The sequence below is a fragment of the Siphateles boraxobius genome, unplaced genomic scaffold (genome assembly GCF_051911475.1).
Source record: "Siphateles boraxobius isolate OS27281-9 unplaced genomic scaffold, OSU_SipBor_1 7, whole genome shotgun sequence".
Classification (NCBI taxonomy): Eukaryota; Metazoa; Chordata; class Actinopteri; order Cypriniformes; family Leuciscidae; genus Siphateles; species Siphateles boraxobius.
The window spans coordinates 25,612,861-25,637,122 of record NW_027509197.1 but is presented as its reverse complement, the minus strand read 5'-3'; the positions used below and the strand labels follow the sequence as shown (position 1 = coordinate 25,637,122).

Below are 24,262 nucleotides of genomic sequence, written 5' to 3'. Positions count from 1 at the left end.
CCAATCTATATCGTCAGTACATGCTTAATGTTGCCTAAATTGTCTTAGAGTGTTTCATTCATCAATTCAAAATTTACTCAAATTCCCCGCATTCATGGGCCATTTCTAAAACCCAGAAATTACTTCACCCTGAGAGAGAGAGTATGCGTGTGTGTCTATGTGGGTGTGCATCCGAGATTCTTGCTGTGCTCATTTCCAAGTAAGCAAGCAATCTTTGAGATTTATGTGATATCTGTGCATGATGTGTTTAAGTGGAGCTCTGTGTGGGTGTTGATTCTCATATCAATTGTTTGCATATGTGTGTGGCTCTTCATCTCTACTTTTGTCACTGCGGCTTGAAGCTTGTCGCGGCGTTCGCAATCAGCCTTGCTTGGGTGGCTTTCCGCAGCAATGTGTTTTATAGGCCATTTATCATTGCAATTTTAAGATCTTGACCATGTGTGTTTATTTCCATTATCCTCTGTCGTTACTGTTATTTCTTCCTTTTTACTGACCTCTCTCATTTCTTGGACTTTTTCCAGAGTATGATCTCCTCGATAGTGAATAGTTCCTACTATGCTAACGTCTCAACTGCAAAATGCCAAGAGTTTGGTCGCTGGTACAAGAAGTACAAAAAAATTAAAGGTAAGGCTTGTGCTAATTACTTTTTTGGTTATTTTTTGTTATATGGCGTCATCTTACAACAAGTGGGGGGGGGGGGGGGGGGGGAAGGCTAAGATGCTAACCTGACATCAGCACAGTAGACTGGTCAGGAAAGCATAGCTGCGTCCGAAATCGCATAATGTCGGAGTAGGTATTACATTTGACGAAGAACTTACTTTGTAACCATTAAAAAACTATGTTCTATATAGTATGAATGTGGATCATTTGAATGAAAGCCTGACGTATTATATCCGTCATGTTGTCACTGTCATTTTACTGCAACTGCCGACTCCTCTCCTGTGACCTTATGGAGTAGTAAACTCGCCCTTAGATATTCACTTCAGAATCTCGCCTATCATCTGGGTACTTTGTCAAGCAATAGGTCATCCACGTACTTTTCGACTCTTGTTTTATGAATATTATGAATGCGGACATACTACTCTTTTTAACATATTGTTCTTCGACTACTATATAGTTGGGAAGTATTCAGACACAGTGATTGTGTTTTTGTTTTTTAATGAGATGTCCCATTTCTAGCATGGTAAGATGTTCAGGGTCATGAGCTTTTTGCTGCGTTTTATACATTATCTCTTAATGATTCCTTACACAGGATGGGGTAACCTAAGCCTCCTCACTTCCTAACCACTGTTTCTTACCCCAAAATGCTGCAGGGGGTCTCCCAGCGGCAAGTCCTACTGGGAGTTGCCCCACAGCTCCGCTGTTTAAGCCTCTTAGCATTCAAATGCCTGTGACAATTTTCCTCCTCTCGTTGCCTCTTCAAAAAGTGAAATAATTACACAGCAGGACAGATCAAAGTGGGGGCTAAACCCCAAGTGCAGTGAGAGAGCGAGCGCCAACAAAGAATAAAGCGATCCTCGGCACGCTGACAGAGTAAGTGGTGTTGAGTTACACCAAGCCCCCTCCATTAGTTCTGCTCTTTGCCTCCCAGAGCTAAACACTCAGTCCGCATTTCCAGATGTGTGTGCCAGTGCGGCGAGACCCCATTGGATGACTCACGTGTCAGTCATACGATTGTAAGCCGAAGTTGTAAAACTTTCTACTCATGAAAGTATGTTGTTGTTGCATTGTAAGCGTGATTGAGTAAGTAATTGAAAGCTTTTGTCATTTACCATGTGTTCCTTGTGTCTGTTTTAGGGGATTATTTGTGGCAAGGGCGGGAGAGCTCGGATATCAAGGGTAAGCATCTACATTTTGATGTTTGTTTGGGAAAAGACCCTTATTTGATTTGTCAACTAAAACACTACAGAGTTTGTTCTTGTGTCTGATACGCATATCCATCCCCCTACAGTTGAAAGGGACAGTCTTGCTGACTTCTGTGTACTAGCTCAGCGTCCGCCCCCTCACCTGGCTGGTCTAGCACAGCTCGGTCCGTTGAACAGCACCAGCTCTCTTGTGAAAGGTGGCTCTGGAGAACCTCAGAATTCAGCCCAGTCCCAGCCTCCATCCCAAGGGCAGCCGCAAGTTTCATCATCTCATGGGCAGCTCCATCACAGCCCTCCACAACGGGCACAGGTGCCTCCTCCACCTCCGCCTGCCGCATTGCAACCTCTTTTGGCACCCGGAGGGCTTCTCTCACCCCAGCTCAGTCCACAACTGGTGAGACAGCAGTTAGCCATGGCCCATCTTATCAACCAGCAGCTGGCCGTCAGCCGCCTCCTGCATCAGCACCCACAGGCTCTTAACCAGCAGTTTCTCAATCACCCACCCATCCCGCGGCCTAGCAAGTCTGGTGGCCCTGGAGAGCCCGGGTCCAACCCATCGGCTGCAGAAGTCTCATCTGATATCTACCAACTGGTGCGAGATGAGCTGAAAAGGGCCAGTGTCTCGCAGGCAGTGTTCGCTCGAGTTGCCTTCAACCGTACACAGGTAAAGTACAGACCACATGGTGCTAAAATAGTACACATATTGTTCGCAGGATTGAGACAGTTCAAAGAGAAACCTTGAGGAAACGAGGTACAAGAAAGAAGGTACACCAAGTATTATAGCAAAGAAGTTCTTCAGAACATACCAATTACTTAGGCGGGGCAATGTATTGAATATTCATGATGTTTTCGTAATGATTTGGCTTGTGTAACATGAATATTGCAATGATTTTAATGCACTTTTTTTAATTTTAATGGTCTTTTTGTAAAAACCAATGCAAAATTCATAAATATTGAGAAATATATTGAATGTCAGCAAACATCTATCTCAAAAAAAGAATATCACTACATAATATCTATAAGGTTTATTGCTAGCCCTGGTGACTATCCCATACACAGACTAAATTATGTACAAATCGGGACTAATAAAGTTTAATTTTATGCAACTAAATACAAGAGGATTTATTTATTAAATTTATTAACTAAATACAAGAGGATAATCAAGGTGTCAAAGATGTTCTGTTGGAGGTTTCAGATCTATGAGTCACTTTGAGCATGTCAGCGTGATTGCAATGGTATCCAGATGTTGGATCCTCTCATACACCCTCTCAGCGGAAAACACACCTGGTGAATTCACAGAGTCACTGCAGGTCTAAATTATGTTCAATTACATCCAACATCATGCACAGTCAGTCAAAGTGTGGGTAGAGACCTATATGGTGCAGGTGAAGTAACTGCATAAATGTTTTGCGAAATAAAATTGCTTACTCTGTGCTTACGTATGTGTTGATGTGTGTACACAGGGCCTGTTGTCAGAGATCTTGCGAAAAGAGGAAGACCCACGCTCAGCCTCTCAGTCCTTGCTGGTGAACCTCAAAGCGATGCAGAACTTTCTGAACTTACATGAGAGCGAGAGGGACCGCATTTACCAGGAAGAGCGAGAACGCAGCATGAACCCCCCTGTGAGTCTGCCCCCAAGCACAAACCCCAGCCCTGGGGGCGTCCGCCTCTCTCAGGTACCCCGCTTTCTCACACTTGACTAGGTTCAGCCCCCTACAAATCCCTCTTCCCCTGTTGCATTTGTGTGTGTATAATTGACTGGGTGTAAACATACCTGAAAGTTTTTGTTGTGTCTGATTCTGAATTGTTTATCTGTAGGCCTAGGAGATTGCTTATGAGAAGATTTGTTTCTTGTCTGAATTCATGTGATCTATTTACTTGTTTTTTTTTTGGCTTACATTTTGTGTTTTCTTTGTAATCCGTATCAGGTTGTTATACAGCTAAGTTTTTTTTTTCAATGCAAGAACTGAGTTTAGTAAAGGCTGGAATATACTACACGATTTTTAAAATCTGAAGAGATTTTAAAATACTAGGCATCACACACGTGCCGACTTCGTAAATAGTTATAAAAAAACTGGGCTTCATATACTAAACGTTCACGGACTACCAGACTTTCTGAAAAGTCTTTCAGAACACAACAAACTCATGCAAAAAACATTTTTGATAGAAGATGCATGACAAATGAAAACAATATGTTAAAATTGGCTCAAAATATCAAACATGTTTTATATCCTCCGATTGGATGGAATCATAGTCTGGAGCTAAAAAAATAGAGTCTGTGTTTATCATATGTGATACCACAAAATCAGTCATAAGTCGCACGGGTATATTTGTGGCAATAGCCAACAATACATTGTATGGGTCAAAAATATAGATTTTTCTTTAATGCCAATCTTTAGGATATTAAGCAAAGATCACGTTCCATGAAGATATTATGTAAATTTCCTACCGTATATATATAAAAAAATATATTTTTGTGAGTGGATGCTTGAGTGGATGCAGAATCGAGGACTTCATTTGGACAACTTTAAAGGCGGTTTTCTCAATATTTAGAATTGTTTGCGCCCTCAGATTCCAGATTTTCAAATAGTTGTAATAATCTCGGCCAAATATTGTCCTATCCTAATGTACATCAATGGAAAGCTTATTTATTCAATCTCATCTTCAATTTCAAAATGGACTCTTATGGCTGGTTTTGTGGTACAGGTTCACATATGCTATTATATATGCTATTGATTCCAACTTCCCAAAATCTGCTGAGTGGCTCTGATTTTTGGCAACTAGCATCAACTAGTCTGGCAAAAATCTGGGCAAAAGTCTTGTAGTGTATTTCAGCCTTAAGTCAGTGTTATTACTGCAGCTATTATTCTAGTATGATGTAAATTATATTTTGTCTTTGAATATTAATACATATTGACATACTGAGAATAACAATTTGGATAATTCACTAAAACAACCACTCTGACCTTTAAGAAAGTGCCTTCTAAGGGTCAAACTAGCTAATATCTGATTGCTACCTTCTTATTGCTAATGTCACACCATACCTCCCAATGCAGAAAGTGTGGGAGCGCAGCATCGATGAACAGTTAACTCCTGATGCGTGGGCATCTATTTGGAAGAATAAGACCAAAATCACAAACTCGGTGAGGATTACATCAACACTCACTTAATTTCCTAATAGAGTGTACCTCATCCGAGACCTCCATGATCTGTATGAGTAGTGATCAGTTGTTGGCATGACACTTTTCCCATTTTGAAAATAAATGCTCAATAAGTCAAGCTACTACAGAAGGTCAAATTTATACGGTTTATATGGAATACGGTTTATACTAATGTTTGTTAGAGATTACAGGGTTCACATACCCATTAAAACTTCAGGTTCACAAACTCTTGTCCTTGATTCTCTAAAATTACAAATGCAGGAAAGCATGGCTTTGCTCCTGTCATGGCATGTTTATATTAAATGACCTGGAACCTGGTGCTTGGACTTTCTAGAATGCTTGTATGAAGCATATGAATGCGTCTGCTTTCAACCTCAGGACCATTGTGAATGAACCCATGCAGATAATAAGAATCCTTCTGATATGAGAACAAAGTTCTCATTCTTTGGTCTTAGGGAATGTGGTTGTGTATTATCATTACTATTATGTCTGTATGTGTTTATCTTGCAATCGTTTTTACTGGGGAATGTGAGATTACTTGCCTGTGCCTGCATAGCAACTTCAAACATTGAATGAGAAACACCACTCTAAAATCAATACACCATACTTCAAACATGTACTACAAAGAGTTTACTTATGGATGCTTTAATGATTTATCTGCTAAAATCTCAGTACATTGTAGTTATAAACAAGGGTCTGAAATATCATCCATGAATGTTCTCATAGTGTACTCTCTGTAGCAATTACAGTATGAATGTATATCTAACCAATCTGTCTTCTTTGTTACTTTTAACTTTGACCGCTGGACCCTCACAGTCCAAGACTTGTGGTCCTAACCCTGACCTTCCCCTGAAACTGGAGCCGCTGGTTAACATCACCTCAGCCGTCTACGATGAAATCCAGCAAGAGATGAAACGGGCAAAAGTGTCTCAGGCACTTTTTGCCAAGGTGGCAGCCAATAAGAGCCAAGTAAGAACTGATTCAGTAATTATTTACCCAGATTTTCTCGTTATTGTTCATAATCCTGACACGTTTCCATCCTTTCATATAACATAATGACACAACTAAACCTTCAAATGAACTTTTAAATAACCAGTTCTAATTTCGGTTAACTATTTTCAAATAACAAATACACAGAGAAAACAATACTTTTGTCTTCTACTTTTCAAGGACATCTTATACATAAGTTTCCATTGAATTTTATTGTTCATACTGGAGAATTGAATCAACTTGGTATCTTCATATGATAATTGTTAATAATACATTTAATGCCTTTAATTCATCTAAATGTACAAGTCAAGTCATATTTATTTATGTAGCGCTCTTTACAATACAGATTGTTTCAAAGCAGCTTATAGATATAACAGGAAAATAATGCAAAAAAGTTTGCTTCCAGAAGAAAATAGCATCACAGTCCAGCTTAAGTAAGTTCAGTGATGTTTCATTTTTGCTTTAAAAAAGTTATTAATTTAGTTAATTCTCAAAAAATTAGCATATTGTGATAAAGTTCATTATTTTCCATAATGTAATGATAAAAATTTAACTTTCATATATTTTAGATTCATTGCACACCAACTGAATATTTCAGGTCTTTTATTGTTTTAATACGGATGATTTTGGCATACAGCTCATGAAAACCCAAAATTCCTATCTCAAAAAATTAGCATATCATGAAAAGGGTCTCTAAACGAGCTATTAACCTAATCATCTGAATCAACTAATTAACTCTAAACACTTGCAACAGATTCCTGAGGCTTTTAAAAACTCCCAGCCTGTTTCATTACTCAAAACCGCAATCATGGGTAAGACTGCCGACCTGACTGCTGTCCAGAAGGCCATCATTGACACCCTCAAGCAAGAGGGTAAGAAACAGAAAGAAATTTCTGAACAAATAGGCTGTTCCCAGAGTGCTGTATCAAGGCACGTCTGTGGGAAGGAAAAAGTGTGGCAAAAAACGCTGCACAACGAGAAGAGGTGACCGGACCCTGAGGAAGATTGTGGAGAAGGACCGATTCCAGACCTTGGGGGACCTGATGAAGCAGTGGACTGAGTCTGGAGTAGAAACATCCAGAGCCACCGTGCACAGGCGTGTGCAGGAAATGGGCTACAGGTGCCGCATTCCCCAGGTCAAGCCACTTTTGAACCAGAAACAGCGGCAGAAGTGCCTGACCTGGGCTACAGAGAAGCAGCACTGGACTGTTGCTCAGTGGTCCAAAGTACTTTTTTCGGATGAAAGCAAATTTTTGCATGTCATGCGGAAATCAAGGTACCAGAGTCTGGAGGAAGACTGGGGAGAAGGAAATGCCAAAATGCCTGAAGTCCAGTGTCAAGTACCCACAGTCAGTGATGGTCTGGGGTGCCATGTCAGCGGCTGGTGTTGGTCCACTGTGTTTTATCAAGGGCAGGGTCAATGCAGCTAGCTATCAGGAGATTTTGGAGCACTTCATGCTTCCACATCTGCTGAAAAGCTTTATGGAGATGAAGATTTCATTTTTCAGCACGACCTGGCACCTGCTCACAGTGCCAAAACCACTGGTAAATGGTTTACTGACCATGGTATTACTGTGCTCAATTGGCCTGCCAACTCTCCTGACCTGAAACCCATAGAGAATCTGTGGGATATTGTGAAGAGAAAGTTGAGAGACACAAGACCCAACACTCTGGATGAGCTTAAGGCCGCTATCGAAGCATTCTGGGCCTCCATAACACCTCAGCAGCAGATTGCCTCCATGCCACGCCGCATTGAAGCAGTCATTTCTGCAAAAGGATTCCCGACCAAGTATTGAGTGCATAACTGAACATAAATATTTTGAAGATTGACTTTTTTTGTATTAAAAACACTTCTTTTATTGGTCGGATGAAATATGCAAATTTTTTGAGATCGGAATTTTGGGTTTTCATGAGCTGTATGCCAAAATCATCAGTATTAAAACAATAAAGGACCTGAAATATTTCAGTTGGTGTGCAATGAATCTAAAATATATGAAAGTTTAATTTTTATTATTACATTATGGAAAATAATGAACTTTATTACAATATGCTAATTTTTTGAGAAGGACCTATATATATATATATATAGGCACTCTAGAGTAAACCGTGATGTCATCGTCCAGCTCAGTTCAGTTCTTGTATAATAGTGTTAATGCAGGCAGATCAATATTGTTGAATATTAAATTAAATGTTAAATTTAATGTCCCCAACTAAGCAAGTAACTAAGACCCAACTAATGTCCCCAACTTACACTGTAAAAGTGAGGTTGGTTACGTGAGGTGCTTTAAGGTGCTTCTGCTTAATTTAATTCTGCTTAATCCATTCTGCTTAAATGGATTTATGAACTTATACAGCATATTGAGGGACCCTTTTATTATGGAAATAATTAATAAATATATAAATATATATTTTAAAAAATGTATGTGCTTTAAATATTGAGTGATAGGATATTGGAGACAGTGATTTCAATGTGATTTGTTTTATTTTGAAAAGACTAAGCTTACACTTAGCTTACATGCTCTTTTCTCAGTCAGTGTAGGGGAAGAAACGGTGTCCGTCTGTGCAGGAATATATATCTGATTCTGGCGCGTCTCTGTAGTTGATAAACAAAAACATCAACATCAACAGATAGTCTGATAAATGCCTTCCATTTATTCATCGCTGGCTTACCATTCCAGATCCTGCCAAAGGATCTCATTCTTTCTTTCAGTGCTTTTCTCTTCTGTCCAATGAGTCATCGTGACTTATGTTGTGATACAGACGTGCATGCAGTGTTCCATAGATTGATCTGATTACTGTTCGCATACCTTTTACATTGACACTTGTTCCCAGATAGCTATATAAAGAATGCAGAATATTGTGACTAGAAGTTTGTGTATATGTCTTACAAGTGCAATAGTCAGTGCTTTTGAGGCCTTTAAAATCTCAAATATTTTCTCGCTGTAAACTGTCATTGTAGCAGTTATAAAAAGAACATCATGGGAATCTACTTTTTTTTATTTTTTTATTTATGTTTTATAAGCTTTAAGCTTATTCTTAAAGTTGTCCAGAGTCCAAAATTAACACCCACTTCTTATTTTCTTTGGTGAGCAAATAAAAAGAGCAATTTACATTTCTGTTTTCCTTTCTCATACGTAAAAATAAATTTATAATTTCTGCAAAAATATTAAGCACTGCAACTGTTTTCAATATTGCTTATAATAAGAAATGTTTCTTGAGCAGTAAATCAGCATATTTTAATGATTTTAGAAGGATCATGTGACCCTTAAGACAGGAATACATTTAATTTAAAAAAATAACAATAGAAAAACATTTTTTATTTTTATAATATTTTACAATGTTCCTGATTTTACTGAATTGTTGATCAAATAAATGCAGCTTTGGGGACATTTCTTTTGAACAGTAGTAGATATCTATGTATCTTTCTATCCATCCATATATTTAATTGTTTTAAATTCACTTTTCATTGACAGGTATAGAAAAAGTTAATGACCACATTGTCAGAGTGCCAAGGACAACAATGATCATTTTCTTTAATTTTCTCTCAGCTAATTCTTTAGCTGGAAAAGGCATTCATTTCAGAGTGTTGATAAAGATTTTTTTTCAAAAGATATTGGACCGTTTGTTTGTCTCTGTCTCATTTAGATCAAAGAGAGATAATTGATTTAGTCAAATATGATCCCACTCCCAGCTGCGCCTAATTCTTACCATGTAATAGCCTGAGAGACCTTTCGTCTCCCCTGCTCACTTTACTGAGGAACTCTGTGTCATCGCGGCATGACTTTGCAGGTGTGACCACCTCATCTAAAGGCATGTTTCAGGGGCATCTATGCATGTTTGCGTGTATGAGATGTGTCAGCAAAGTGCTGCTCTGGTGGTGTGTATATATATGAATGTGTGTGACAGATGTGGTTAGGTCTCACAGGTCTGGGGTCGGGTGGGGGGTCACGGCTGAACGCGCCCATCTGCTGCAGCTGGCCAGGAGGAGCTGAGGGAGAAGGAGAGAGAGAGAGATGCTCAGGTCATTAACAATGTGTGCTGGAAGAGGTTGGCTGCACACAACAGCTGGTGTCAAAGACTGGACCAGTCTAGCAGAGATAATTAAATCTTCCTAATCTCTCACCATTTCACTCTCTCTTTCACACACTCTCAGCTCTCTCAGTGCACTTGTGATGCTTTGTGGTGGTACTTGTTTACTGTAAAGTAAACTTTACAGTCATAAAAAACATGAATGAGGGGAGAGTTGTTTCATATCACATTCTGCCCATCATTCCTATATTAAAGTGACATAAATACCCAAAAAGAGAAGAAAGTCCCTATAGCAGAGCTTAAGTGGGTTGCCTATCCAACTAAGTAGACAAGGCATATATTGATACTATTTAGTGATATTGTTGGAAAAATACCTTCGGCTAAAAAAGATATGAAATTAAGACTTTTCCTTTCTTTAGGGATGGCTATGCGAGCTGCTTCGCTGGAAAGAGAGTCCCAGCCCAGAGAACAGGACTCTCTGGGAAAACCTGTGTACTATCCGGAGGTTTCTGAGCCTTCCGCAGACAGACAGGGATCTAGTGTACGAGGAAGAGTCCCGCCATCACCACAGCGAACGGCTGCACACTGTACTACACTTGCCCACTGACCCCCAGGTGAGTTTTTTGAAACATCGAATTGCATACTTCAAATACGTATGGCAAAAGAAAGCAGTTGATTGTGGTGTTCGCACTGCAGGATGGTCATATTATGAGAAATGAAATTTTCCTTGATTCCTCTCAGTAATAGAGCAATTAAATGTTCATTTTGATATTCTATAACTTTCTGATGACAGGCAGATGAAATGAACAAAACCACCTGCATTTATGTCAAAATCAGATATTCAGTATATTATTCAAAAAAATTTTTTTTAACAATCTGACCCTAACTTTTCAGCATTTTATTTTATTTTAAATTAAAGTTCTCTATATTGCCTGTTTTTTCTTTTGCCCAAAAAAGACCTGAAAATGCCTTTTTAAATCTAAGAGAGAAGGTGTTTTTTTCCTGCAAGAAACCTTGATTCCGGTTTTCTAATTCCACTTTCTAATTCTAATTTGACCCCTAAGTGTAAAGACTTTAGTGGAGGGAAAGCGAATTCCACATAAATATTTCAAGCATAATTCTCGTAACATAATATGAATGTGTGTTCATTGTGTGAATGCACACTTCTTTGAGATTTCATTTTTAATATCAACATCATTCATGCAGCATTCCTGCCAACATCTAATAACCCAGCACACCCCAACCTCTTTAATCACACACATACACAGAATTCCAAATAACACGCTACTGATTAAATGGACTTTCCCCTATGCCAGCCAGGGTCATTATAATATAGACTGTGGACACACACTTTTCCAGTATTAACATAGGCACGCATTCATTCACAGTATGCACACACACCTACACACTAATACTTGTATGTAAATGCATGCACACACAACCACATACACATAAATCTACAAACACTTGGATCAATGCTTTCCACCTTCTTTTAACCTACTTTCTCACCCTGCCAGTAAAGCATTGCGGTTTAATTCACTCACAATGATTGCTGTTTATTAACATTTATTAACTTAAGTTAAGCAGACGTATTTAGATTAGGTACTAACAAATGGAGACAAAGTGACTCTCAGTTACTGTGCTAGCCCATTGCGCCTCTTTCTCTCTCGCATGCTTTCTCTTTTATGTTAGTGGAATAAACAGTCTGCTGGCAGCATGTGTATGTGTGTAAATATACTCATTTATGTGTTTTGGGCGCAGAAGGAAATGCCCCATTAGGACACACCCTGACAGACAGTGCCACCACAGCCCTGATATTAATAATTACGGGAAGAGAAGGAGCACTCACATAGACACAAGTCACATACACACGCGCGTGCAATGACTCAAGTTTCTTTAGAAACTCCACAATGACTTTGGCCATAAACTCTAGCACAACTTTTATCATAAAAACACACAAGGAAAGTCAGCATTTACTAAAGCGTTGTTGTATTCTTATTCATAGTTATCTTTAATATATATATATATATATATATATATATATGTATTAATATTTTTTAATGTGATGCAATAATGTATTGATCATTTAAATAAATTCTTAAATTACACTTCACTGAGCCATTGTTGACACTTTTGTGTATAGACTATTTTGTTTCTAAAGGAAATAAAAAATTAGACAGGTTTGACAATATTGTTTTGTGTCCACTTGTAAATGCCATACATGTGTATCTTGCTGTTGTTGGTAGGGTTTTTAGTTTTTTTGTTGTACTGTAGTAATGAGGGACCCTCTTTAGATCCCCAGCATCCCCTCAGCTCCAGCCTGCCTGCCACCACAGTCAGCACATGTGTCCCAGCTGCTTATGCATGAGCATGTTAATGAATGAATACACATGCAACACATACATGCATACACTTTATTTAACAGATTTCACCTCAGTGTGACCAACAGACTACACTGATGTATTTTTTAACCTGATGAGGTAATCAAACATAACTCAAAGATCCAGCACAAGTCCTCCTCTGGTTTAAACCATGAAATCCTTTTACATTCACATGTCAGACCAAATAAAGCATGTCATTTGTGTTGTCTCATAAGACAATGCTTGGTGTGTACATGGAATCTTTTATTGTGTTGAAGCAAAAGCTTATTATTACAATATTATCTTTAAAGAAAAATTTGCTTTGTATAAAATGTGCAGTGTATCTTTTCTCTACCCTTTTAGAATACATTTAGATCTTTTATAGAGCATAAATAATAAACATAAATGTTGTTCCAAAGCAGTTTTATAAAGAATGTTGTCATTCACTTTGTATTCTTTGTCTTAGATTTGTATCAAATCAACAAAAAAATTTGACCTTTTTTGCAGACACCCTAGCACCCATTGGGTGCAGCTTATTTCACCTTAGGGACAAACTCAGTCACATTAACAGAATCTAGATGGCTGACCCGGTCCCACGTCGTCTTCATGCTGTTTCTGCAGTGTGTGTGCGTGGTTTTAAGTGCCTCTCTTTGCTCATTTGGCAGGACATTTCTTATGAATAATTTCTCCTTTGTTTTTGCTAAATTGGATGCTGCAATGTGCACCGGAGTGCCCCCTAGACCCTGCCATGTGGATTGGGACCCCAATTGAGTGCTGGGGTTGGAGAAGAGCGAGCAATGCACATACTTGCTTGCTTACACACACACTTAGCATGGCAAACATTTTCACGGACAACACTGACCCTCTAATAAAGATATTAAGGCCTTATTCAGAGCTCAGTGAACAAGTTTATTCCTGCAGCTTTTGTTTAATCAATTATTTTATTTAATATAATATAGTATTGATTTATTTTAATAAGGTATGGAAGCCTGTTTCTTCCTCAGTGTGAAAAAGTAAAAAAAAGGTCATAGCAAGATTAAGTTTGAAATAAGTACTTGTCACAATTACGAGATATAAAGTTACTTTGTGAGATGTTGCATTTACAAAGAAAATAATGGGCATTTTGAGATAAAATATTAAGTTTTTTTGTACTCTGAGGCAGTAACATGCTTTCATACTAGGATGAGTGATTAATGTGTGCTGTGTTGATAAATAAGGTTTAATCATTGTGTTGTACGTAGTTACTTGTTGCCTGTTTCTTTTATTTTTGTGGATTGCCTAAACTCTACTTATTCTTAAAATATATCAAGAGTCACAGACACACACATACATGGCTCACCGATTCCTGAGGTATTGCAATGTAGCAAAGAAAAATTATGATGCACATGATAATTGGAGAAGGTGAAGTCATGCACAAGCAAACCAACAGGAAAGTGTCTTTCTCATCATTACATATTTATTTGCCTGTTAATGGCATCTCCAGTGGCAACACAGCCCCACTTAATCCTGCCTCCGCCCCCACGAGGGCCAGTCCTCATTAAGAATCAACTGAATTTTTTATGTTCTATAATTCTTTCATACTGCACCATAATTTGCTTTGATTTGTGTTTAAAGACAAAAATATACTTTTTCCTAATGCAATGAATTCAGAGACCCGTCCTTGGAATTAGAAAAGTAGGAAGTGATGGAGATGAACACTGAAAAAAAAGAGTTCTGGGGAAAAATGGAACATTAAAAGAAAAAAGTACTTAGTTTAAGAACTGAGTAGGTGAATGAATTGGATGGTGGAGGTAATCGGAGGTTGGCTTTATAGCTAAAGCAGGATTTTAAAAATGGAATTACTCCTCTGGCCTGGCAGAAAACTCTTCATTAGCGTCCACCATTAGAGCACAAGAACAGGCCTCTTTAAAAACGATTTTAGAGGACTCACGCTCCATCTCTGAATTTGAAAATATCCCTTAGGAGGCCAAAACAATGCTATGTAAGTTGCTATTAAATGTGTGTGTTGTGCATTTTGGATTGTACTGTACATGTGTCTTTGAAACTTAACTAACTTGTTCCCAGAATTTCATAAAATAATATACACAACAAGCAAACATATACAGAATGAATGGGTTTGTCAATGTATGTGTGTGTGTGTGTGTGTGTGTGTGTGTGTGTGTGTGTGTGTGTGTGTGTGTGTGTGTGTGTGTGTGTGTGTGTGTGTGTGTGTGTGTGTGTGTGTGTGTGTGTGTGTGTGTGTGTGTGTGGTCTCTTTAGCTAAGCTAACGGGTATTTTGTGCTGTTATGCCTTGTGGTCAATCTAATTATTCACCATCTTTAAACTTCTTCAAATTTCTTTTTCTCATTCTTTCTTGTGGCCTCTGTTTGTTTTTCTGAGACATGGAAAGTAATACATTATGGAGAAATAGAGAAGAAAAAAGAACAAACCTACACACTTCCTGTAAAGCACCAGCCCAAAACAGCCCCCACAAGTGAAATCGGAGCAATTTCATGGTCTGGCCTGCCCTCAATATTATTTAAAAAATACCCTGTTATTATTTAGGGAATAGAGAGAGAGCAGGAGAGAGACAGAGAGAGAGGCGCATAACTATTATCTTTATGTAGGTCCTTTAATTTTAATGCACCACAGATTTATAGCTTAGCATTCCAGTGTGGAGGCACCCCACCCTGGTCATAAACTCAGCAGGACAGCGCCACAGTATTTGATAGCTCAGCTGTGACACACTGCACCTTCCCTTGTATCAGAGCTCACAGATAGCCTACCTCTTTCTTTCCTGTACTAAATATATACTATTTACTCCTAATCCTATTTTACCACTGTTTTGCACTCTATTCCCCCAATCCCCCTTCCGTGCCTCTCCCTATACCAACGTATTTTGCCACCCACACAAGAAGAAAATGGCAGATTCATTGACACATGAAACATATGGAGGGCCTCAGAACCTCTGTAAAAACAATAGTGTACCTCTGTTAGCCTGCTAACTTCTTGGAAAATTCTAATAGTTACACTGTGTTTGTACAAGACAATTTCATATAGCATATGCTAATAATTTTACATCTCATGTCAAAGTCAAAAGTGTCATTTCTGGCTGGCTGTGTTTTGGTGTTTGCATTACTTTTTCTGTTAAATTTAGCAGTCACTTGTCTATGCTAACAGGGATGGGATGTATCCCTGTCAAAATTACATGAAAACCAACTTGTCACTATACATCAAATGTAATGTTGTTTAAAACACATTTCTTTATAACAGATTCTTTTGATGTAATTTATTTGGGTTTTGGTGAGTATTTGATTAGCTTCTTCCTCTGTTGAATTAAATGCGGTTGATGTGTCAGATCAGATGCTGTTAGTTGCCTTGATGCCCTCTAAACACGATGCAATGACAAAATATTCAATCTTGTGGAATTATGTCTACAATATACAAAGTTAAACAATCATAGCCTGGGGCAGTCTGGTTGGATTTTTACCAGAGTTGATCACATACTTAAGTTCAGAAGGGACATTAACTCCAAGAGACATTCATTGAAAGGACACTTTGAACTTTTAAGGAGTTTTCAATTATTCCATACTGCTGACTCTTGTTTATAAGTTTACTAATAAAACTTCTCATCTTTCTCACTAGGCACTTCACAGACAGCCCATGCAGCCGCTAAAGGACCACTCTCCAATCCGAGAGGACCCTGTTCCCAGTTCTGGAGCCGAAGAGAACCCTCAGGCTAATGCAGGTTCAGGCAACAGTGGAGGGGTTAGCAACGTTACCAAGAAACCTCGCTCCCGCACCAAGATCTCTCTAGAGGCTCTAGGCATTTTACAGAGCTTTATCCAAGATGTGGGCCTCTACCCTGACCAGGAAGCGATTCACACCCTCTCAGCCCAATTGGATCTGCCCAAACACACCATCGTTAAGTTTTTCCAGAATCAGCGCTATCATGTGAAGCATCATGGCCGACTTAAGGAGCTTGGATCTGAGGGCGGCGGTGTAGACGTGTCCGAATACCGCGATGAGGAGCTGCTCTCCAGTTCAGAGGATGCAGAGTCCAGTGAAGATGGACACGAGGAGATCTATGGTGGGCATGAGAGTGTGCCAGCCGGAGGGGCCAACTCTGTCTCAACTCCAGCTGTTTCTTCTGGCCAAGATGAGAATAAAGACAAAGGCCTGCCTCTGGGGTCAGCCAGACCCAGCTCCCTGCCCCCATGTGGTTCATCCTCAAGTCCCCAAGATCAGGCAGAATATCAGAGATAAAACAGCCTCCACAAAGACTATACTGTAGGTGGGGAGAGGCAAGGAATGAGCAGTTACAACTATTCTGTAGGAGAGCAGAGTGCCGCGGATAGATTAGAAATGTACTGACAAAGACAGAGTGTCCTCTGAGGACCAAGTCAAACAAGATCTGCATTTTGATTAAGGAGGCATGTAAAGTGTTGATGTAGAAAAATTAGTTGTGAGCTACTCCTGGCCTCATACCTCACTCGTTACTTACAGGGATGTGATGGTACAGAAGCTACAGTATCCCTACAGTGTACTACAAGGAAAGTATTTGGCGTGCTGGAAAGCTTTCATTTCCTAGATGTAAATCGTCAAATTAAGGCAGGTTTCAAGATGGCTGCCTTAACCCCATGTTGTCACAAGCATTCAAACTTGCATGCTAAGAATGTCAAAAAGGCCAGTCTTTCTCCAAATATTTCATTTCTAATCAGAAATCAGAGGATCTATTATAAGATACCACTATCCATGACCCCTCTTCACCTCTACAGGGTTAAAATGGCAGGGACAGAGCTTTAGATGAGCCATGGATCTCCTATAGGACACCAACAACTTTACTCCTTCCCGATCAGGGAGTCTAGTGGGCGGCTGTGGCTGTCCTCATCTTCCCCTCCATGATGGGGCATTCTGTCGGTCACCAACGGAGGGCCGTGCTTGACTGCTAAAGCAGTCAGTTGGATTGGAGGTATAGATGAGCTCTTGGGTGTACACATTAGCCCAGCCCAGGAACCCTACTATAAACATGTGGTGTGCTGAAAGGTCTACAGTTAGCGCAATGGCGCTTTTGAAGACCGCGCCATCCCTCCCACAACCAGCCACAATGATCATTCCAAGCAGTCCCACACAGTTCAAGAAATCACTCCTTTACCCCCACCACCGATGCACACCCAACACAGACTGCTCACATCACTAATCCGTAAGGTTTGCTTTATACAGATATGTTTAAACCGTTGGTTTCATTACAGTTTTGCTCTCTCAGAGACAGAGAGAATAATATGTAATAGGCAGAAGGACTGACTGCTATTGACAGAAGGACAATGTTGAGGGTGTAGTCTAACTGCTTCTGACCTAGTGGAGAAAAATGAACCATTTCAAGCAAATGCGCTTGTGAGAAAGTGTGGTAGTCCTTCTCTCTTCCTTCACCTCCCACGGCTCTCTCTTTTACTGACTGTTGCCCACAATGTCCTGATTTGACCACAGTTAGCAACACCCATCTCCACAGCACTATTTATTGCTATCTTCACCCTCAATTATTATTGTTGTTATTGTTATTATGGTTGTTCTTGCTGTTATTTTTAGTTCTATTTTCATGGTCTAATATCAGCTCTTGGCTTGCAGCAGATGTTTTGGTGATGATAGACATTGTGAAAGAAAGAAACACTGCCAAACACAGAGGAAAGAATTAGAAGCAGTTACTGAGTGAATCATGTGATATATACTGTCAATTCTATCAGCATTATGTACTTTTCCAAAGAGAACAGCACTTGGCAGAGGAGGCGTTAAATATTAAAACAATAGAATTAGGAGGAATCGTTGGAATTTCTATGATATTTTTTTGTGCATAAGATGACAATCCTTCTTTTGAGCGAATCAGAACTCAGCAAGCATGAACTCTGCATTCTGATTGAAAATTTGATCAGTGTAACTTCATGGAACATGGCCACCTGTTGCAAATTGTCCATGACATCATGGCAAAACACTTGGATCCAGGGTTCTGATTTTGTTTTTAAAAAATCAGCTGCTACTTGATCTTTCACAGATAATAGACAAAATATTGTTGTTAACCATATGCTAACCCTTAAACTGTTTTTGTTTTAAACAAGTGATAATTGTGGTCTATGTCCATGTTTTGTCTATTTCAAATGGAAATGTTTTATTTAGAATCTTTAATGTGCAAAATCCTGATGTAGTTCTTGCAATTACTTTGAGCATCCTGACTCTTTAATGGCTTTCACACCGGAGGAACCTTTTCATAGTTCCTAAAACTAATGGCGGAAGTCAGGGGTGTAGTACCAAATTTTGGGCCCTGGGTACAAACCATCTAGCTGGGCCCCCCGCCACGGACTTTTGACTTGAGCTCGGCGACTTCTCCAATGTGGGGGAGGGTCTGGGAGTGGAGACGGAGACGGACTTTTGATTTGAGCGCGGCAACTTCTCCTACGGGGGGGGGGGGGGGGGGGGGCTTGGTTTACGGAGACGGAGACGAACTTTTGATTTGAGCGCGGGGCCCTGGGTACCCTTTTTTCCCCCGCTACCACGCCCCTGGCGGAAGTACCCGCTTTTTGCCGTTTTTACAGCGTAGGAACTGGGAATGATTTTAGTTCTAGAAACATCTTCTTGGGGGGAACTAAATTAGCTCCTACTTCAGAGAAGGGTCTAACCCAGCACAATAGGAACTACCAGTGACGTAACTGTACATTGATTGGCCGAGCGCATGCAAAACACTAGCACCTGCCATTTTAAGAATCCATGTACACACACAGATTATAGGCTATATATTACTAACTCTACATTTACACTGAGAAAATCCAACACAACTTTGAGGGGACGTGTAATTCTGCTCAGGCAGCGACATTGGACATCAACCACATGGCAAACACTAATACTTTTTCATACACTGTTTACTTTCTTTGTATAACAGTTCTATCTAATAACGTATTAGACAGGAATGTTATGCAGATCGTAAACTAATGAAGATGGAGAATGAGAGTGTTGTGTGCTCAGGCTCTGGTGTTCTCAGCACCTACAAAATGAATGTCTGTCACGCCGTCAAAATAAAAGTCACAACAGCAAGTGCGGTTTACATCACTTCCGAGATCCTACTGGCAGTGCGAATGCAACGACCCTAGGGGAACATTTAGTTCACGGGGAACCACCCTGGTTGCTAGTTCCGGTGCAAAAGCCCCTTTTCACAAAGGCACGGTGTCCACACCTGCACATGCCTATGAGTAATGCATTCCAGCAGAACATTAGTTAAAAATGGGTATAAACATATTTTTTTATCAGAAATGATAGAAGATGGCATCCCAATCACAAGGATAAACGTCACACTGTTATGTCTGTTGGGTTGTATTGTAAGTATATAACATTGAGAAGTTATTATCCAGTGCGTTGATCATTTGTATGATTTCACATGCTACATTTTTCACTTATATTCAAGTGAAGAACAGAGTAAGGCCTTAAAGACTTGAGCTAGATGATAAGATCAGGGAGTGACAATAATTCACATGAAAGTGTTAGAGACATAAGAGCCTGGTGTGCTTACCTGGCAACTATTGACAGCCCAAGAGTGTGTTGTGGTTCTCTGCTGCTCACCTCTCTAGAGAGATTGCATTTTTCTAGCCATTTTCTAACCAATTTACCCATCTGCATTGTCTCCTTGTTTCGATTGCACTCTTGCTGTTTGCCTGAGCTTTCCCAGGTCTGCATTTGCCCAAATCGGATCTTTATGGTCAATCATAAGTGGTTATAAACCTTAAAGTACATACCTCACTGTCTGTCATCGTAATCCCCCTAAAAATTTTAAATTCTTAAATCAGCAACTTTTTCTTCTTGTTCACTGACAGCAGTCTACAGTCTCTTAGGTTATTTCACCCTATAACTTTTTAAATTTTGTTACATTTAAGTATTATCTTCCCCACTAAGTGGTCGAAATGCTTTGTCTTCTTCTGAACCTTAAATGGAACGAATGCTGGATGTTGCATTGAATGACAAGATATACAATATTCAAGATAAATTTGCAAAGGGTCTTTAATAACATGGTAGTGATTGCCTGCTTGATCTACACCTTACTTAAGCCCGTCAATCATCAGTCACTTTTGGAGGCCTGCACCGCCTCTTTCGTTACACTCTGAGCATCTTCTCCAAATCCCGCCACCCTGCTGAGCCAAGATCAGCTGGAGACAAGCACTTCTGATGAGTCCGTCCATATACACCTCCCAAATTACCCTCATAAATGATGAGAGCGTGTGCACGCATGTGTCTGTGTGTCCAAGACTGGTGTTTAACCTACCATGGGGGTGGCTTACCACTCAGCGGGAGCGAACAACCACGCACTTCTTCTACTCCATCACCTCCTCCTCTTCATCTTTGTCAAGAGTTAGTGGTGAGAGTGATGCCAAAGAGAAAACAAAGATTCCAAGAGTCCCTGATGAGTACTAGGTCAAGGTCACTACCCAATTATCCATGTCTTTCATTTTCATTCTATCTTTTCAGTTCTCTGTACCATCTCTCGGTTCCCTCATTTTCTCGTTCACCAGGCGGGAAAGTAATCGTTGTCTCTCATGCTGTGGTGTCGAGGTTAAGTGGAGGTGATCATGTCTTGTGAAGAGGGTAGTTTCTTGAGAGGCAGCAGCCTCCTGGAGTGGCATGTCTGAGAAGTGTTGCGGTTAAGACAAAGGCTTTAGTCATTTGTTTTGGTATCTGTTCATCTACAAAGCCACTATAACATTAGGTTGACTTTCAAAGATTTGGGTGGAAAAAGCTGAAGGTCTCCATTGCCACTTTCTAATATTTACACACATTATTTAGACAATTATATTTGGACAATGTTTTATAATGTGTGACTTGGATATTAAATGTACAGGTACACAAGAATATTACATACAAAAGAGGAAGAAAATGCATCATAATAATTTTCAATACCCCATGGATTTCTTAGGAAGGATGCTCTTGCTCGTCTTGCTAATGCCTTCGTTTATGTTACAGTGCCTCTGAACTAAGCACAATGCTCCAGTTCTTTGCTTCGGAGATGACAAAATTAGACGATCTCATAATTTTCATCATTTTTGTACTCATAAACGCCTACAATGTGAATCAGGATTGCCACTCCTGAATTGGTACTTTCCTTGTCAATCGAATGCATTGTCATTATCACTAAGTGATAATTAACTTATGTGCATCATTTGGCTTCTTTGTTTGTATGGCAATGTTTTGTTCTTTGATTTTGTTTTTCAAATGCTGTTGTTTAAATAAAGTGCATTCAAGGAATTATAGAACTATTGCGTGTGGGTTTGTTCTACCTGCAAACTCTTGACTGAACTGGGTGGTCTACAAGTCTATGGCTCAAATTGCTTTATCCTTAGTCCACATACAGTCACAGAAGTTAAAAGAAAGTAGTGACTAATGCACAATGCTATGTTGTATTTAGTAGAGGGATTAAAAGTGGAGACAAATGAGTGGAAAGAAACAAAATACAGTTTCGCTTGTACATTAAAGCAATCAAACAAACCATAATAGGAAAAATGTTACTGGAAATGACAATGTAGGTTTTCATGCTTATCCATTTAGGAGAATTTGAATAAATAAACCACTTGATACTGCAATCTAGTGAGTAATGAAAAATATTCTAGCATATTGCTTCAATGTCTATCTGAAGTTTCTCTATAAATCACACTTGCATAAGTAAATTCCTTAGAATCAGACATTATTCAAAATATCAATTTTGTCCCAACTGAAAACAAACCTGACTTTCATTGCAACACAATAAACAAGAACTACACTGAGGAAAAGTTTCCTGCATCAATAATTCATCGCCTTAATGCATTTTACAACGTGATTGCTGAAGGCTTCTTTGCATTCATTCCATTGTGTGCTCTCTTGGGCTTATTGTGGGTTATGAAATGCACATTTGCATACAAGTGATAAACTTCCACTGGCGTTAACCCCACTGAATTGCCTCAGCATATATGACAATTTTTTTTTGTGCAATAGTAAGAATTGGGTTAATTGCGTGAAGACACATCAGTTCCTTGACCTCATCCAGCCCCGCAGAACTAAAGCCCCCCCCCCAAACTCAGCATCCTGTCTCTGGCCACCTGCCAGGCTTCCCTTCATCCCATGGTTCCCTTCTCTCCAGAACAGCTTGCAGTGGTCTCCTCTGGTTTTCATTCCACACCAGCCCTCCAATCTCCTAAATTGAACTTATTATTCGCTCAATTGGCTTGCTTTAACCCTTTCTCCCCCTCCAGGTTAAGGCCTGTATGTCATTAGCCAGAGGATTTTTCGGTCGCAGCGAGAGCGTCAGGAGCTGGAGGGGTGTAGCAATAAACCCGTGGTCCTTGGCAGGATTTGCAGTTGCATCCGCTGGAAGAGAGTCAGCACTCATTCTATGAGTGCAGTGGAGCCAGACCACCCAGAGAGGGATGTGTGGCCCAGTTTGTTTTCTGGCTGATGAGTTTTAGTCTCAGCTGATAGCTTTTGCGACCTGGATCTCTCTCTGCCCCATCATTCTCTGTTTCTTTCTCTCTGATGTAAACATTTTAATGGCCATTTGTGTGATGCTCTTTATCGAATATTAAAGGTCTCATATTAGTCCCTTTTCACAAGATGTAAAATGAGTCTCTGATGTCCCCAGAGTGTGTATGTGAAGTTTTAGCTCAATTGCCCAACAGATCATTTTTTACAGCATGTTTAAATTGTCATTTTTTGGTGCTCAGAAAAACGCGCTGTTTTAGTGTGTGCCCTTTAAATGCAAATGAGCACGGCACAGGGGGCGGAGCTGCAAGAGCTCGCGCTCAGTCTCAGGACAATTTCATCTCACAGAATAATGATAATAATATCAGAAACTTTCAGTAACGGTGTTAATTTTGACCCGGAGTCGGACAATAATGCCCACAGAGTCATAGTGCTGTATAGAGATGGAACAGGTATAGTTAAGTAGTTTAATTACGGTTATAAGGTATTTGTCATCTGCTTGTATGTATCAACTATTAATAGCCTACAAGTCTGCTGTTTCGGACCAGGTCCGAATGATGATCAAACATATACTGATGAGTTTAATAAAGTTTTTTGTATATAACACAAAAGATGAAGCGTCAGTTTTACTTCAGAAACTCACCGTAAGAGCTGAGTAAACAGTAAGATATAAGAAGTGCGCAAGTACGAATTTCGGTAGAGTTGAGGGAGCATTTTCTTTAAAAACACAATAATTCCAACTCGTCTTCAGCGGCTGCCTCAGATTTCGGGAGTAAATAGAGAGAGCTATGTGGATTAATACATCCAGCCACACAACACCTACAACGCTGGGAGACATTCTGTGAACTCAATCAGGGCAGGTCTATGTTAGAACGGTGTCTGTCAACAGTCGTGGGCGGGGCCTGTACTTAGTGACGTCACTAAAACAGCATTATTTTCAATAATACCTGCATGAAATTGCACCTGAAATTAATTTCTGTAATTACATCTATAATTACAATGTTGAGCCTTTCCTTAACCCTTAACCCACTCTTAAACCTACCCATACCAAACCTTAACCGTATCCCACCTCAGTAGTAGCAAAATTGTTTTGAAATACAATAAGTACATTGTACTCATTTTATGATTTAAGTATAAACTAGTTAAGGACATTTCAAATAAAATGTGACCAAAAAAAACAAACACACAAAAAACTAAACAAATACCAGCACCTGCTCTTTGAGATCATTCATAAAAGTCCACAAATACTACATCACCCAGTGGAAAGAATGCTACCCATCTCAAAATCTAGGAAAAAGGTAGACAAGTATGAGAATCAAGCCCTGGAAAAAAAAGCCCTCAAACCACTAAAACAATATAACATATTTGTGCATGCTCACGCCATCAGGGAGATGT

The 24,262-nt window shown here is 39.6% G+C and overlaps 1 protein-coding gene across 3 annotated transcripts in view; it reads left to right on the top strand.

The window, feature by feature from the left end:
• Nucleotides 1-21,664, top strand: part of satb2 (SATB homeobox 2) — a 49,624-nt gene extending 27,960 nt beyond the window's left edge. For 2 of the 3 annotated variants that reach the window (XM_077216701.1, XM_077216700.1), the window contains 8 exons: nt 522-624; nt 1,798-1,839; nt 1,952-2,529; nt 3,329-3,541; nt 4,922-5,008; nt 5,843-5,995; nt 10,465-10,659; nt 16,031-21,664. In XM_077216701.1, the coding sequence (XP_077072816.1) occupies nt 522-624; nt 1,798-1,839; nt 1,952-2,529; nt 3,329-3,541; nt 4,922-5,008; nt 5,843-5,995; nt 10,465-10,659; nt 16,031-16,651 (1,992 nt within the window). In that variant the 3' untranslated portion in view covers nt 16,652-21,664. The remainder of the gene's footprint in view (nt 1-521; nt 625-1,797; nt 1,840-1,951; nt 2,530-3,328; nt 3,542-4,921; nt 5,009-5,842; nt 5,996-10,464; nt 10,660-16,030) is intronic. The other variant, XR_013197182.1, reaches the window with a different exon arrangement.
• Nucleotides 21,665-24,262: the final 2,598 nt, after the last annotated feature.